General features: G+C 53.7%; 5 protein-coding genes across 5 annotated transcripts; 3 read left to right on the top strand and 2 right to left on the bottom strand.

Annotated features, from left to right (window-relative positions):
* Positions 1-4,749: 4,749 nt before the first annotated feature.
* CKM354_000136800 (uncharacterized protein) lies at positions 4,750-5,842 on the bottom strand (the record flags this gene model as incomplete). The annotated part of the gene is made up of 3 exons (XM_044796492.1): positions 4,750-4,959; positions 5,008-5,744; positions 5,791-5,842. The coding sequence occupies 3 exons, from the start codon at positions 5,840-5,842 to the stop codon at positions 4,750-4,752; spliced, it is 999 nt and encodes a 332-aa protein (XP_044652427.1).
* A 1,360-nt stretch (positions 5,843-7,202) lies between these two features.
* Positions 7,203-8,366, top strand: CKM354_000136900 (uncharacterized protein; the record flags this gene model as incomplete). Its single annotated transcript, XM_044796493.1, has 4 exons — positions 7,203-7,449; positions 7,503-7,596; positions 7,653-7,821; positions 7,872-8,366. 4 exons carry the CDS (start codon positions 7,203-7,205, stop codon positions 8,364-8,366), a joined length of 1,005 nt encoding a protein of 334 aa, XP_044652428.1.
* A 271-nt stretch (positions 8,367-8,637) lies between these two features.
* CKM354_000137000 (uncharacterized protein) lies at positions 8,638-9,338 on the top strand (the record flags this gene model as incomplete). The annotated part of the gene is made up of 3 exons (XM_044796494.1): positions 8,638-8,755; positions 8,942-9,184; positions 9,244-9,338. The coding sequence occupies 3 exons, from the start codon at positions 8,638-8,640 to the stop codon at positions 9,336-9,338; spliced, it is 456 nt and encodes a 151-aa protein (XP_044652429.1).
* A 718-nt stretch (positions 9,339-10,056) lies between these two features.
* On the top strand, positions 10,057-13,419 carry CKM354_000137100 (uncharacterized protein; the record flags this gene model as incomplete). Its single annotated transcript, XM_044796495.1, has 1 exon — positions 10,057-13,419. The coding sequence occupies one exon, from the start codon at positions 10,057-10,059 to the stop codon at positions 13,417-13,419; it is 3,363 nt and encodes a 1,120-aa protein (XP_044652430.1).
* Positions 13,420-13,553: 134 nt separating this feature from the next.
* CKM354_000137200 (uncharacterized protein) lies at positions 13,554-15,195 on the bottom strand (the record flags this gene model as incomplete). The annotated part of the gene is made up of 8 exons (XM_044796496.1): positions 13,554-13,645; positions 13,701-13,983; positions 14,042-14,180; positions 14,233-14,311; positions 14,449-14,649; positions 14,716-14,857; positions 14,921-14,991; positions 15,054-15,195. 8 exons carry the CDS (start codon positions 15,193-15,195, stop codon positions 13,554-13,556), a joined length of 1,149 nt encoding a protein of 382 aa, XP_044652431.1.
* Positions 15,196-15,325: the final 130 nt, after the last annotated feature.

Here is a 15,325-nt window from a genome sequence, read left to right on the forward strand (position 1 = left end):
ATCGGGACTGTGACGACGCTCACGTGCCCGAGACGGGGTGTGCCAAGCCAGATATGAGCAACACCAAGAAGCAATGGAATCCGATCGTGCCTGCAACAGGCATTATCCCCCAACTAGTTCCAGCTTCAGATCGCGAGTGTCAATCTCCGATAATGATTACGATGTCAGCATCTGTTTCTTTTGCAGCTAAAACTTTCGGCTTCGATCTGGTTGGGATTAGATGCATTTGATGGACTATTAAGTAAGCGCAAAACTCCGGAGACGCGGAGACGACCCCAGTGCAAAGTGATCGTATGGGAGATATGAGTTCGGAACAATCCGAAGACGGGCAAAACTTCGCGGAAACAGCACGCCTCGATCAGATCAAAGTTGCATGCATGGCGTCCATGATGTCGTATCTCGCAGGCAGTTGGCAACAAGGATGTGAGAAGGCACGACACAGGCTGTGAAGCAGAGCAGGTACTATTCGAGAAGGAACCACGACTGGTGTGTAGAGGGAGGCAGCCTTTGTCGTCCTTATGAGATCGGAAGCAGCAGAGGAATTTGAAGGCAAGTATGTCGAAACACTCTCCTGCGAAGTGTGGTCACTCGATCGACGTGTTGTTGTCGTAGCTGCCTCAGGCCAACAGGCCAAATCAAGCGACCTCTCCTCCCGACGACAACAACATGCTGATGTCCACCACCGCTCCGTATCGCCATCCTGAGTAAGATCTCCCAAACAGTCGTGCCGTGCGAGCAATACCATGCTGATCACCGGCGCGTCTTTGCGGATCACCGGACCTGGACAGCACGAAAGAGACGAATGCCATGAGAACGAGTCTCACACCCAGGGCGGACGGGCTGTAGAGAGTCGATGGTTCAAGAGGTGGACGCCAAAAGAGCTGTGAATCTTGGTACAGTGTTGTGCTGTGAGGCCACAGTAGCATCGGTGCCATGCCAGTCTCTTGGGCTGTCGGCGCCGATCAGGGCGGGACAATGAGGGCAGCCTTCTGAGGCCAAAGAGTTGCAAGTAACGCCTTGGAATGGTAGCGGACCATAGCATAACAGTAATGCACTGGATGTGGAGTTCGTGCCAATTCCAATTCAATGCTTCAACAAGACTGTAGCTGCCGCCTGCGTCTGCCAAACGTCGGCAGACCACCTCTGGAGCCCGTATGTACCTTGTTCGGCTTGGACCAAAGCGCCTTGTATGCGCAAATTGTCTGGCCACGGCTTCGATCGGCCTATCATAGGGAGACAGATCTTGAACGTGTAATTTATTATGCTCTAGCACGACCGCTCTGCCTAGATCTGCATGCCGCTGCTGCGGAGGACCAGGATTATCTGCGGATATGGATATCACTATCAGGATTCGTGCGAAAAGGCCCTCTCAGATCTTCGAAGTGGGATATGGCAAATCGAAGCTGTAACAATTTCTCGACGTCTGGGCTGTCACAGCATGCGTACAATCCGTACGACGCCATGTTCAACCGCTTCCTCCCAAGTCTCGCAGAACACGCAACAAGTCCAGTCCTCCATTCCGGATCCTGTCGCGGTCCTGACGATGATCCGCGTTCGCGAAATCTCCGATTCAGTTCCGCTGGCTCAGCTTACGATCTGTCTCGAATAACAGACTCGCAGGCTGCCGCCAAATGTCCAGGAGCTCAAGCAGTCAAATCTTGTATGGAACTCTGGGTCAAACTGCATTGAGCTGTCTTGCCCCGCAACAGGTCTGTGAGGAGTCTTAGTGACGTGGGTTCGTCGACAACATCCCGCGAACGTCAAATACTAGCCGCGCATGCCACTGTACACTACCCGGAAGTTGATGGCCTTGGTTTATGTCGGCCGACTGGCCAGCCCTGTTTGCAGTGGGACAGTCAGTGTCGTTTCACCACCAACTATCGCTATTCGTTCGCCTTTTACGCATACCAAAGAACTTGGATGCCTGGTTTCGATTCTTCGGGATCATTGCACAAACTTCGTTTGCTTTGACTTCTGGTAGACTCCCGCGATCGACCTCAATTTATGCACCGGCAGACTATGCAAGACAAGACCCTGCCTTGTTGATGACAGTACGAACGCTCCTGGAAGCACGCAATAGCCGTCGCTCTAGCTTCCGAGTTGGACACAACTCTGCATTCGACGAGCCCGATGGACGTGGCCTTCCAATCCAAAGCCTGCCCTGCTCTCGCATCGAAATTACGTTTGTGTAGGCAGCTCTTCTGCCGAAATCTGAAGTCCCGTGTGTCTCGAAAATGCCTGAAGCGTTCATTGGCGTACACAATTCCCTCACCATGTATTGTCCCTCGATGGTTCCTTTGCTTGATACCAGCAATCACCGCGCAAGGCCGACTCTTAACTTTATCTTCGAACCCCAGTCGAAATGAGCAAAGCTACTCATGATACAGATCGTCAAAAGCGCTGAGTACGGAGTCAAGCCGTCGTGGTGTCACGTCCCAAGAGCAGGCTTGCGCCCCGAATACCTCACTTCTGGTCACCACAACTTTGCAAGCCCAATAAACAGATTTCGATCGAGGCATGAAGTGTGGCCTTCGGTGTTACTCGCATCGCCTTCCTCATGGCCTTCCTCGTCGTGTGTCAATCTTGGAATGCTGGCCTCCAGCCCAATTTTCACATATCACCACAAATGGAGGGTACGGCAGCAGAGCACATTGGCACGCATGGACTCACAGAAGGCGAGAGTGTTTTGTACGTGCATGGTGCTTTTGGTACTATGCCGAACCGCTGCAGTCGAAAAAGGTCATTGCCGCCGGCGTAGTTGCCCTCCACTCCCATCCCACACGCTTCCACTATGGTACCGCTTGTACGTGGCCTTCGATCTGCTACAGTTCGAGCTTCTCCACAATCTTGTGTCAATCGCCTGCCAACACTGTAAGCGGTCGTGTTCATCTCCGCTTCACGGTGCTTGGTGGCTTTCCCCTTCCACACCATAAGTCCCGCGCACATCTGGCAGCCTTCTTCATACTCTCAGTCAACAGATTGTTAAGCTTGAACTATACGCCCATTGCATCGTTAGTCTCCTTGCCATGGCCAGAGACGTCAAAACTGATACTGGGCTTGGCATGAATCTCCCTTCAGCCATCACAAGTGCGTGGTCTCATAGTCCGGTTTTCTGATAACCGCTAGGGGTTCTCTTTCAAGTTTTTTCTACAGCATCATGGTGTTTGCTGGTATCTTGCACCATCTTGTGCAGCTCTGCCGTGGATGCTTCCGGACTGGCCTTTATCCCGGACCGTTCTGGCTTCTCCAATACTGTGTTCAAAGACCTGGCTCTACTAGAAGCACTGTAATAGCTCACTCTCGTAAGGCTCTTCAGCTCTTCAGGCGTGATGGTCATCGTCGTCGCTACCTGTCACCCAGAGTGTCCGACCGCGTTTTCCTCGTGGACTCCAAACTCGGACGATGAACCGCTAGCACACTATTAGGATAACCAGAACTCCTAATGAGAGCCTTGACTACAACCTCGGGCGATGATTGGAGTGTTTGCTGTCGATGTCGCTGTCATGTAGTCGTTGTCTCGAAATCTTGCTTTCTTCGGTCGCGCACAACTCCGGAAGCTGCTGGGCAGTCCTGCTCAAACTCAACCCGCTCACTCAATCAATCCGATTGTTTCATTCCTCCCTGGTTTGGTTGTCCACAGACCTTGTCTTGACCCAAAAGTTTTTGTCTTGGCATTCCGCCCATACCTCTACCCCCCTCACAGAATCCGCAACCTTGTGGCAGCGCCCAAAAAAACCAGATATTCGGATCCTACGTCCTCGAATTAGTCTCCTCAAAACCGAAGCATTGTGCAGCGCATCGTTGTTCGGCCATTTGCCAGGATCACCAGCTTTCACATGATCCTCGCCAAGACTTTGAAGTGAATCTGAAGCCGCCCCACTTTCAGCACTTGTGGGGCGCGCGGTCACTGCGCAACCTCACGCCCCACAAACATGACTCTTACCAACCTCGCCATTGCTCCATTGGCTCAATGCCTGGTGAACGTGACGTCCCCACAGAGATCGACGCTTTTGCAGGCTCGTGCAGGGGCGCAGCGGTGGTGTGCTGTTTAACTGGCATTCCGGCGGTGGGAAATGCCTCAGTGTGCCTGAGGACGGGGCGCGCGTGCCTGAGGGCCTGACGGCGAGGAGCACGCGGGCAGCGGGTAGGCGAGCAGGCAGAGGAGACGCCGGGAAGGAGGAGGAGAGATGGAGAGATGGTGGTGACTTCGGGCTGGTTCTTCATTGCTTCGGCTGCGATCTTCCCGTCTTACCTCGTAGTCGGTCAGAAGCTCTCTTCACACTCCATCGTCAAAGCTTGGGGCGTTGTGCGCGAGCAGCGGCGCAGGCTTGTTCATGAGACTTTGTGTTGAAGTTGACCGCGATCTGATCTGTCCTCTGCAACGATGACACGTCTACATCCAGAGCTTTTTAGAGGTTGTGGGAGTGAGTTGTCTGAAGTAAATCAAGTCTCTGCTTTGCGTGTGCTCTGTTGACGGCCGAAGTTGACATGGCTTTGGACCATGGCACTCAACGATCGCGATGCAAGCCTATGTCCTGCCAAAGAAGAAAAAGACTTTGGAAGTATTCAGATAACGCAGGAGCGAGTGTGTATTAAGCCCCTACTATGCTATCACAAGTAGCGCCTACTTTCGTCCTGGAGTGGAGAATCTCATGGCCAGCCGTCTGATCAACGCTTGACATTCATTGTCCGGCCAAACAAAACGCGATGTCCTCATGCTCCGCACACGTTCAAAAGGTATCCGAGAACCTACTCTCCATCTTCCAGCTCCTTCTTCTCGGCCGCTACTTTCTCCTTCAAGGCCCGCATTCCTTCCTCAGAACGGAATGTGCCCATAAACACGGCAGGCGGGCGAACTTGTCCTGGCAAGGTGGTCACGTCGTTGTTCAGCAGCGCCATGATGCGAGCCATCTCTGCAACTCTCTCTTGCTTGCCCCAAGCGAATCGGTCTTTGCTTCTCTGTGAAAAGGTCAGTGGTGCTCTTTGCAGCAAGTGACGAGATCTCACCTCCACTTCCTGGGCTGTCACAGCCACTGTTCGCTTGACTATAGCAGTTTGATCATCTGGACGGTTGATGTCCTGAAGTATGGTAGCCGTCGGCTGCACGAAAGCGCGCTCTTCGTCAGTTGGATTCTTCGAACTGTCCACCAAGAACTGTGCTCGCTGTCTGTAGCGCTCGGCAATGAGTGAGGCGCTCATTGGTAGTAGATTGGCGCGCTCCAGTTGCATATCAGGTACGTCTTGCTGGATCTTTTCCCAATCGTCTCTGGCCTGCAGACCGTTGACGTTGAGAGGTTGCGCGAAAGACTGCCATGGTTGGACTCGGGCTCCTGTCTGCTCGTCGATCGGCCTCCGCGAGAACGAACTGTTGAGCTCGTTCTGGATTGATGGCTGCAGCTTCGCGATCGCAGCGTCAATCTCAAGCATCTCTCGACTCAAGCGTGCAATTACGCCAGCTTCTTGGAGAAATTCGGCCCTGCGATGTTCGCTGACGAACAACTCTGCGTGTTTGCTCAAACGCTCAATCTCAGGCGTGACTTTGCTGACAACAGTCAGGGCTTCACGGACATGGACGTTGCGGTTGTAGTTGAGCGGGTTGCCACCGTAGGCCTTGTAGGTCGAAGCGACATTCAGGTAATCGCCGGCTCGTAGAACAAGAAGGTCCATGTATCCAAGTTGGTCGATCAAGCTTTCCAGAAAAGCTTCATCGCACTTGAGAACGCCGTCAGGAGAAGCTGTTTCGTCTTTTGACATCAGCTGCAATTCCTTCCATAGAGGATACCTGCTTACCATTGGCGACGCCACGTTGGCCGCGAATTTGAAAAGACTCAGCGTCCTTCATTTGCTGTACAGTCGGCCACTGGGGAAGCAGGTGCGGGAAGTTTGGGCCCAGAATATCCATCCCGGTTGCTTCGAGTCTGTACTGCCGGAGTCCTGCTGAGTGATTGTGCCGATGGTCTGCAGTGCGGAGGGAGATGGCGATGCTTGGGACGAAGTGGCAGTCTGCGGTCGAGACGTCGATCGCTCCCAACTCAGCTTCGCGTGGTTGGAAAAAGGGTGATGCGCTCCGTTCACTTGGTGAACAGCTCAACGAGGCGAAGATGTGAAACAGCCGAGGTCGCTCGATTGATCGAATGACTGCGGTGAGTATTGGTCAAGTGAGAAACGACTAGTCGTAGCCGTGCAGTGAATTGCACCGAAGTTTCTCCGGCGAACGAGCAGAGCGACAATCGCGTCGACCAGCAATGCTCGCTGTCACGGCAGGTCAAGGAAGCACTGTATCCTGGCGCCATTCTCTATCCAGCGTGTGCAGTTAACACGCATGGAGCGACTGTTGCATTGTCTATATCAGCAGGAAGGCGAGGCAAAATCCAGGCAGCATTTGATATAGGAGATTGAAGCAGGCGACGATGCAACGCGCTGCTGGCGTAGCCACCAAAGAGGCATCGGAAGATATCTCTACAAGAGCTCTCTAACTAAGTGTGTATGGCTTGGGCCACATCCAAGATCTGCGCTGATGGGGCTGAAAGGACTCGGGCCAGATCTACAGCCGGTCTTATCTATCGTGTATGCTGGGACGGCGCGGACGATGTCACGCAATGGGACAGAACAACGGCTCTGCAGCATCGATCTGCCGATTTGACGGTCAAGGGCGCATTGACATGCTGGGTAGCGTCCTGGAGGAAGGAGAGTCACGATGGCGTCGCAACATCCAGCCGCTCGCATCTGCAGCCAGCGGGGCGGGGATGCGCCGTGCCGAGTACGTGAAAAAGGAAGGAAACGCTATGGCTGCAAGGCCTAGCCCTACGTTCGGAGCGCGTTGATGGTCTGAACTGAGTACGTCGGAACGGAGAGACACAATTCTTTTGCGACCTGTCTCCAGCAAACGGATCAGAGTGCTTGTAGCTGGGGGCGCACTGATGAGGTCTCGCGCCTTTCGCAAACCAGAGCGAAGTGAAGCGTTGTGCGCCGGTCTGCCGATTACCTGGAGTGTCGTTTATCGCGATTGTTCACCTTGCGTCGTCCGTGCTGAGTTTTGAATTGCAGAGATTGTTCGTTCCCCAGCCACCGGCCACCAGCTTTTCTGTCTGAGACTCCTTTCTGAAACTTCATTCCTTTGATCTCCAACCATACCGCGTTCGCACATCCCTTTGTTATCACCCTTTCACCGCACCCAAACAATCGGATCCACTACCGCCGACATGGCCACCGACGCCATGACAGAAGAGTTCCGAATCTACCTCCAGTCTTGCAGTGAGGACATGGCCACCCAAATCATTGGTGCGCTGCAGCAAGCAGGAAGCCGCGCCGTGCCAAATGCAGCACCCAGCATGACTGCCGCTGGCTCTGCCGTGGCGAAGACCGAGAAGAAGCAGCGCAAGAAGGCGAAATCTGATCTTGAGACCGGAGGGCCAAAGCGACCGCTCAACTCCTGGATGGCATATCGCAGTAAGTTCATCTGTCTGCCTGCTGTACATGTCACATCGCTGATCAAGTCGTAGAATACTACAACAGAGTGCTCGCACCACACACTCAGAAAGCGATCTCAGGCTGCCTGGCTCAGTTGTGGAAAGCAGATCTTTTCACGGCAAAGTGGTGAGTGCTGCGTCGCTTTCTCTGTTTTCATGCCTCGTTCGACTGACACTTGACAGGGCTCTTCTTGCCAAGGCATACAGCGTTGTGCGCGGTAGTGGCGAGAAGAAAGATGCTCCGCTTGACGAGTACTTCGCCATCTGCGCACCACTCATCGGCATCATCCCGCCAGAGATGTATCTGGAGAGCATGGGATGGCAGGTGCTTCCGCCACCAGATGGCAATCCGGTATGCCAATCGTCTTCCACTACGTGACCTTTCACTGACAATGAATGCAGGAGAAAGTGCCGCAGCTCGTGCGCAGCTTCGAGCCGTCCCTCGACTGCTTTGACGAAGAGCACACCACGACCAATCTCGGTGTTGATGACCTAGTCAGCGCCTGCTTCGCTGCAGGCTACGGCCAGCAAAGCAGCAATGGTCCACAGAGCGCAAGCGCCCACGGCTCACTCACCATGGCCTCCAGACCCAACACCAACACGAACAACAACCTCCACCAGACTCTTGTCACTGCTCCTCCGTTGCCAGCCTTCAACTTCGACCCATCACCACTCACAAGCGCACGCGCGGCTGGTCAGGAGACCCTCGACGAGGCGTACAACACTCTACAGTCAGATGGCTGGAATTTCGGCCTCGGAGCACAAGTCGAGCAGCCTTTCGACCCCAACGCCTCGAGCGAAGACCAGTGGGACGCATACGATCTCACCACCATCAACATTCCCGGCTCCGATGGCATGGGCGTCGAGCAATTCGACATCGATGAGTGGCTCAACTGAGCCACGAGACGCCATCGGGCGCGGTCGCCCTTGCATACCTCCACAGATTTGTACATTGCTTGTCTTGTAAACAGTTTGCGCTGCCCTTCACCACTTGCGCGCGGTGTGAAGGTGTGCACGAAAGTGCTCGGTAATAAGTACATAGCAAAAGTCAATGCATCATACTGCCACTAGTTTGTGTATCACGTCTCTCGCATCTGCTCCTTGGCGCCTTGAAACACAAACCAAGTCAAAGAATTTGACGCCAGGACCCTCCTTGCAACAGCAACTTATGGCTGCGACAGATGAGCTCAAGCGCCAGCTCCTTGAGATCGAACGACTGTGCGCCAACCCCAAGCCGCCCAATTCGGGATTTACGCCAGCGACGAGGACTCGAAAGATCTGCGACAGTCAGTCAATGTAGCCAGAACAGCGTCATCTGCTGGAGGCACTGTACCGCGAGGAATTGGCCGTTGAGAACCGCCTGTAAGAGTCCGTACGTGCGAGGGCAACAACCGCACTTCAAGCTCGTGGAAGCAAACCCTTGTCCCGAGAGCACAAGGAGCCGGCAGCTCAGCGCAGTGTCCGTCTTACAGCACAAGAATGCTCTGATCTTTTCCGTGGTCGCCAAGAGGCTCTCAAGCGCGGCGTCGACAACCTCGTGTACGCTCGAGGACTTGTGCTTCAACCTCCAGCCTCGCTGCCACAATTCGAGATTTCACAGCACGCAAGAGAGATGCTAGAAGCCTTCTACGCCAAGTTCGAATGGCCTGAGGAAAACGAAGTATCGCTGTTGGCTTCTGCGCTTGACCTCGAGGAAGACGACGTTATCGAATTCTGTGAGTCGTTAATTGCTTTGCTCCCCCAAAGTAGTCTTCAGACGCTGACCTATTCCCAGACGACACAGTCATCGACAACGTGAAGGCACAAGAGAAAATGTCGAAGATGCTGCTGAAAAAGATTGGTCAAGAATGCGCGAGACTGAGTCGCTGAATGTGCAAACGCAAGATTCGGCCTCAGAACATGCGCCGAAGGGCCCCTGGAAAGCAGAAGAGCAGATGCTGGGCACAGGAGCTGTCGCAAACAGTAATCCGCCATGTTTCCAGCTGACTGGAGGCGAATCGACCTTTGTTCCGCCTTTGTACTGGCTTTGATTGCGTTGACTCGGATGGAATGTGCCCCAAGCGCCATCTTTGTTCGCCATCGTCCGCAAGACTTCACGTGTAACACATTGAGCACTGAGCCGGTCCGCAGAAGTGATTCTGGGATCTATGTAGATTCAGCAAGTGTTAATAACCTCTAATTGGAAAAGATGAAGTCCAAAACCAAGAAATTTGAGTTTCTACTTGTTGTGATCCTTCCATCCCCAGCATCATGAACGCTTGCAGACGATGCGAACACCATTTGCACCAAAGCCACAGAGACCAGGCCACGGCATCTACAGTACCGTGTTCACACTGTGACACGGGAAAAAGCTCGTGTTGATAAGGATGCGGATGGAGGATGTAGAGGTGAAGCAGATGGTAGAAGTCTGGGCGTTCCCGAGCGGCTGACGTAGCCAGGTGTCGTTCTGGTTCACGTGGCAGAAGCGCGTCTCAGGCGAGCACCCACGCACCTGCAAACCGGAAACGCTGCCAGTCGCAATGTGACTGCTCTGCTGCCACCGTATGAGCTTCGAAATGCCCGCCGACCAAAATGATTGACTTCCACAATGACTCTGCGCGCCCTCCTCTACGCCTACGTGATCGGCGGTCTGACCTTCATCCCGTTGTTGGTCGCTGCCATCCTCATTCCAGCCTGGTATTTGCTGCCGCGAGCGGAGCAAGGGAAGAGCAGTGGACAGCGAGATGATGAAGATGATGGGAACGGACATGAGTCCAAGACACACCGCAAAGGGCCGCACGCCCGGAGCTTCTCTGGTGATGCAGCAGCGAGCGGCACATTTGCTGTATTAAGACGCTACGACTTCCAAGCTGCTCTCACTGCTCTGAACGGGCGGACCAATAGCACTACAAGCGTAGGCGGAAACACCATCAGCGATGGCCTCGCGTCTCCAGAGGGAGCGACCAATGCTTCCAGCGAGTCCGTCTACCAAAGCATGTATCGCTCCGTCTTCACCGGCAGCAAGAACAATGGCAGCACCTCTTCTGTTCTGCATGACGCGAATGGGCAGGAAGTCACCGCTGGTCGGAAACCGGTCCCTGCGAATCTGTTGTACATTGTGCTACGCCATGGCCATCTGATGCTCTACGATTCGCCAGCACAGGTTGAAGTAAAGCACGTATTGAGTCTGGCTCACCACAAGGTCACCTTGCAGGCTGGCAAAGACGACGATGAAGACTGCAAGGAAACGAACATCCTCGAAGCCGACCTCTTCACAAAGAGGACTGCAATCGTCCTCACACCTGTAGACTTGCCCAACGGAGCCTTGCAGACTCCATCACCGAGCCAGGCCAAGCCTTTCTATCTCTTCACCGCCACCAATATTGACAAAGAGGATTTCTATCATGCACTCATGGCACATCGAGCCCATCCGCCAACACCAAAAGCTCTCGAACCAAATGCGCTGATCAAGTTGCAGTCGGCCCTCCACTCTTCGTCACTCACCCCGGAGACGAGGGCACTTGATGCTCTCGTCGGCCGCATTTTTCTCGCGATTCATCGAACAGACGCCTTAAGCTCATTTATGCGTGGAAAGTTGGAGAAGAAGCTGAATAGGATCCAGAAGCCTGCCTTCATACCCTCTCTTCTTGTTCAATCCATCCACCTCGGCGACGCAGGCCCTGTCTTCTCCAGCCTCAAGTTACGAGAACTCAACATCGATGGCGAGATGGTCCTTTCCGCAGATATGAAATACAACGGCGGTCTTGCCGTCACACTACTGGCTGTCGCCAAGCTGGACTTGGGTACCAGGTTTAAGGTACGGACTGTTGATCTAGCTCTCAAGACAGTTATCGAGCGCATCAGCGGAACGATGCTGCTTCGTATCAAGCCTCCGCCCTCCAACAGGCTCTGGTTCTGCTTCGAGAGCGTGCCCGAGCTGGACGTGCGCGTGGAGCCCATTGTGAGCGAAAGGAAGATCACGTACGGATTCATACTACGCGCGATTGAGGATAGGGTTAGATTAGCATTCAAAGAAGGGCTTGTGAAGCCTAATTGGGACGATATACCTATGCCCTTCACTGACACCAGAGGCACCTCGGCGCGTGGTGGGTTGTGGAGCGACCTCGGAGCAACAGACACTGAGGGCGCCTCGGATGCTGAGCATGCGCTGTCTGAACGCAACGAGAAAACAGCTTCAATGCCATCTCTCCCGCAGGGACTGGATACTGGTGTCTCGTCAAGCGTCAGCCCCGCCCACAGTGGCATCAGAGGCCGAGAAACCACGTCGGTAGAAGCGGGCACGGACAAGTCTCCCAGACCTCCTCGACCTTTGCGAGCGGCCTCGACATCATCATCCCCCAGCACGGCCGTAGATGGACAGAACGTAGAACCAGTTCGAGGCGAAGATGCAGGGCGTCTTGCACAGCAACCTCGAAGGCTCTGGCGGCCTCGGACTACCACCGCCACCGGTATAACGAAAGACGCGGCTGAGGAGCTTCGTGACCTGCAGCTCAAAGCTGAGCGGCTTATGTCTTCTGCGAACGAGAAGGCTGGAGAGGAAGTAGGACGTACATCCGATCTGGACCAAAATCTCGACAACGCCACGACAGGGAATAATAATGATGATGAGTCGAGCATTCACAGTCCCGAATCGTCTTCTAAAGGTAGTGCAGCGTCCACACGAACACCGTCAATGCGCAGTACAGTATCGAGCACTTCCACTGCAGCGCCATCGGTCGCATCCGAAACGACACATGCGGGCCGTAAAGCAAATCTGCTTGCAGCAACGGTGAACGCAACGACAGCTGCGAAGAACTGGGGATGGAACGCGATACAGCGAAATAGAGGTGCTATCCCGCGCCTAGAACAAAAGCAGGACTTTGTCACTCAGCAGCCTATAGGACGAGGGATGCCACTTCCTCCACCAGGTCAACCACTTCCAGGCCCGCAGAAGGGTTTGTGGGGAAGTGTCAATAGCCTTCGCCGGCGACCAGTGCCAGGTCCAGATCCACTCCACGCAGAGCCCATGCGAACGACCGATCAGGATGCGCTTGCGACACGGCCAAATGGGGATGACTCGTCATTGTCATCATCGCCAAGCAAGAGGTCGTTGCAAGCTACCGAAGAAGAGTTTCAGCCTTTCCAAGAGAACAGCGGTGAAAGGCATTCTGACACGCGTAGCGAATCCTCGATTGTACGAGATGTTGTTGAGGCTGGGTCACATTCTGATCTCGGTGAACACAATGGCAGTGAGCAACGAAAAGGTGCAGACACATCTGCGGCTGTCAGCAGGCGCGATTGTGAGGCAGAGACCAAAGCAGCATCTAATCTTGACATTCAATCGGGTCACAAGAATCCTCCGCCACTCCCTGCACGCCCGCGGAAGAATGTAGAATCAGGTGGCCTGCCGCCAAATCCATCGTCGCTATCAGGATCGCCTTCGAGCACTCGTGCCTCTTCAAAGGAAAGAATGACAAGAAGTTCACCACTGGGGGCAGACGACGGGTCGAGCCCTGCCAAACAACCGAACCATGCGAGATCTCGTTCATCAACCAGCCCGCTCGCTGGTTCAACGCCGGTAGTGACGGATGAAGCGGTCGCAACCACGCCGGTGCCAGCTCCATCTGCCATGGACGCACAGGCAACTCCGCAAGGCACGCGAGCCGCTGTGTCGCCTGCTAAAGATGACGAAACCAGTCCACTTCGAGCTGCGCAGATTGCGTCAAACACATCAAATTCAGGCGCACAAAAGCAGCGAAGCGCTGTCCAAGTGCACAGCGCTACCAAAGAGCTGGATCCTCGAAACACGTCAGAACTTCAAAAGGACAACAATGGCGCAGATAAAACCTCAATCCATTCTCGAAACAGCATGGAAGATCGCATCAAAGTCGCGGAGAAGGAACGGGCAACTGTCGCTCAGCATAAGACGTCGCCATCCATCGGGTTTAGCGATGGATGGCCCAGTAATTGAAAATCGTCCGCAACAATTGCTCATCCTCCATTCTACAATCGATGCTCATTGGCCCTAGTACGCAAGCTAATGTCGGCGCCTCTTCTGAATGCTGAAAATTGAGGTTATGGCGTAGTTGCGTGGACGTTGACACGCTACCACTTGATGACTGGTTTGGTGACCTTTCCATCGTGCAAGTCATGCAAAGCTTGGCTGAAGTCCTTGTAATCGTACACCTTGCACAGCTCTGGTTACACGTACGGTCAGCATCCATTCACAGCTACAACTTGCACAATACGTACTCTCGACCGGGAAGTGTCCGTCTTTCTGCATTTTGCACAATTGTGGAATGAAGACTGGTGGATTACTGTCGCCCTCGCGGCAGCCTTTGTAGCCTCTGCTACCCAACAGATAGGCCAAAGGATCGATTTCGATCTTCGCGCCTGTAGGCGGGACGCCTACCGTTGCTGCTGTCCCTCGCATACCGAGCATGTTCAGCATGGCTTCTATCACCTTGGGCACTCCTGTACAGTCAATTGCGAAGTCGACTCCAATGCCGCCTGTCAGGTCTTTGATCGCTTTGACCTACGAAGCGGGTCAGCACGATCGTTCTATGACGAGACTTATCTGTACCAATACTCACTATGTCACCGTCCGGTGCATTCTTCGAATTCAACACGTCAGTACACCCGAGCTCTTTTGCGAGGGGCAATTTGTGGTCGTAGATGTCGACTCCGATGATGGTCTTCATGTTCAAATATTTTGCGGCCATAATCGCGGTGCTTGAAAAGATCGTTAACTTCTGTGATGGACTCGCCCCAAGTATGCACTTACAGGCCCACGGTACCCAGCCCGAAAACGACGATGCTTTCATCGGAGCGAGGTCGGAGAATGTTCATCACTGTTCCGGCTCCTGGCAGCGTACAGGAATTAGAGACACGAACGGCGCAACCATATTCAAGAGATCAGTATCATGGCTTACCAGTCTGATAGCCTAGATTCAGTGATCAGTATGCGCGATAATCTAGAGTCGCTGCTGTCACTCCTCACCGCAACCCATGGCAGCCAAGAAGGGAATGTTCTCGTCTGGTACATCCTCTGGCACCTTCACCACACAAGTATCTTGAACGAAGTTAACTTTGGCGAAGCTGGACTGTCCGAAGAAGTGATTCCTCAGAGACGCGCCCGTGTCTTTGAGACTTGCGGCAGTCGAACCATCGGGTCTGACGCCGAAGAGATGTAGGCGTGTACCTGGCCGCAATGTCAGAACAACAAATGGATTCGATAGTAGTTCACAATGTTGAGAATGGGACGTACCTTCTGTGCAGTCTGCGGGATGATCGCTCAAGCAGAATTTACATTCCTGGCAGTAATTAATGCTCAAAAGGACTTTGTCGCCAACTTTCAGGCCTCGCTTCGGATCAACTTTGTCTCCGATCGCGAGGACGGTTCCTGCACCCTACGGATCAGGCAGAGATATCAGCATCAATGCATGTGCCCAGGTTCTTTCAACACTATTTACCTCGTGCCCGAAGATGGCAGGGTATGGGCAGACCTTAATCTGACCCTGCTGGAACACAAGATCCGTGTGGCCTGCATTTCCCGTTAGAGGCATTGCTACGAGAACAACCTTGATGGCACACAACCTCACTTACATATGCCCGAATACTGCATGTCAACCAGCAGCTCATTTGGCTGCATTGCGTCGAGTACTACATTTTCCAACTTGAAATCCTCCCCAGCATCGTGCACAACGTATGCGAGGGTTTCGATGTTCTTGGTTTGTACGTCGGCCATTGTCTTCGATTACTTCACTTCATACAATGTATTGTTTGACATGGTTGCGAAACAAAGTCATGTAGGTATTCTCCTCATGCGGGAGCTGCCTGCTGCCCGAGGTAGCTGTGAGCTTGATCTCAAAGCATAG

The sequence above is a fragment of the Cercospora kikuchii genome, assembly GCF_019650295.1.
Source record: "Cercospora kikuchii DNA, contig_00001, whole genome shotgun sequence".
Taxonomy (NCBI): Eukaryota; Fungi; Ascomycota; class Dothideomycetes; order Mycosphaerellales; family Mycosphaerellaceae; genus Cercospora; species Cercospora kikuchii.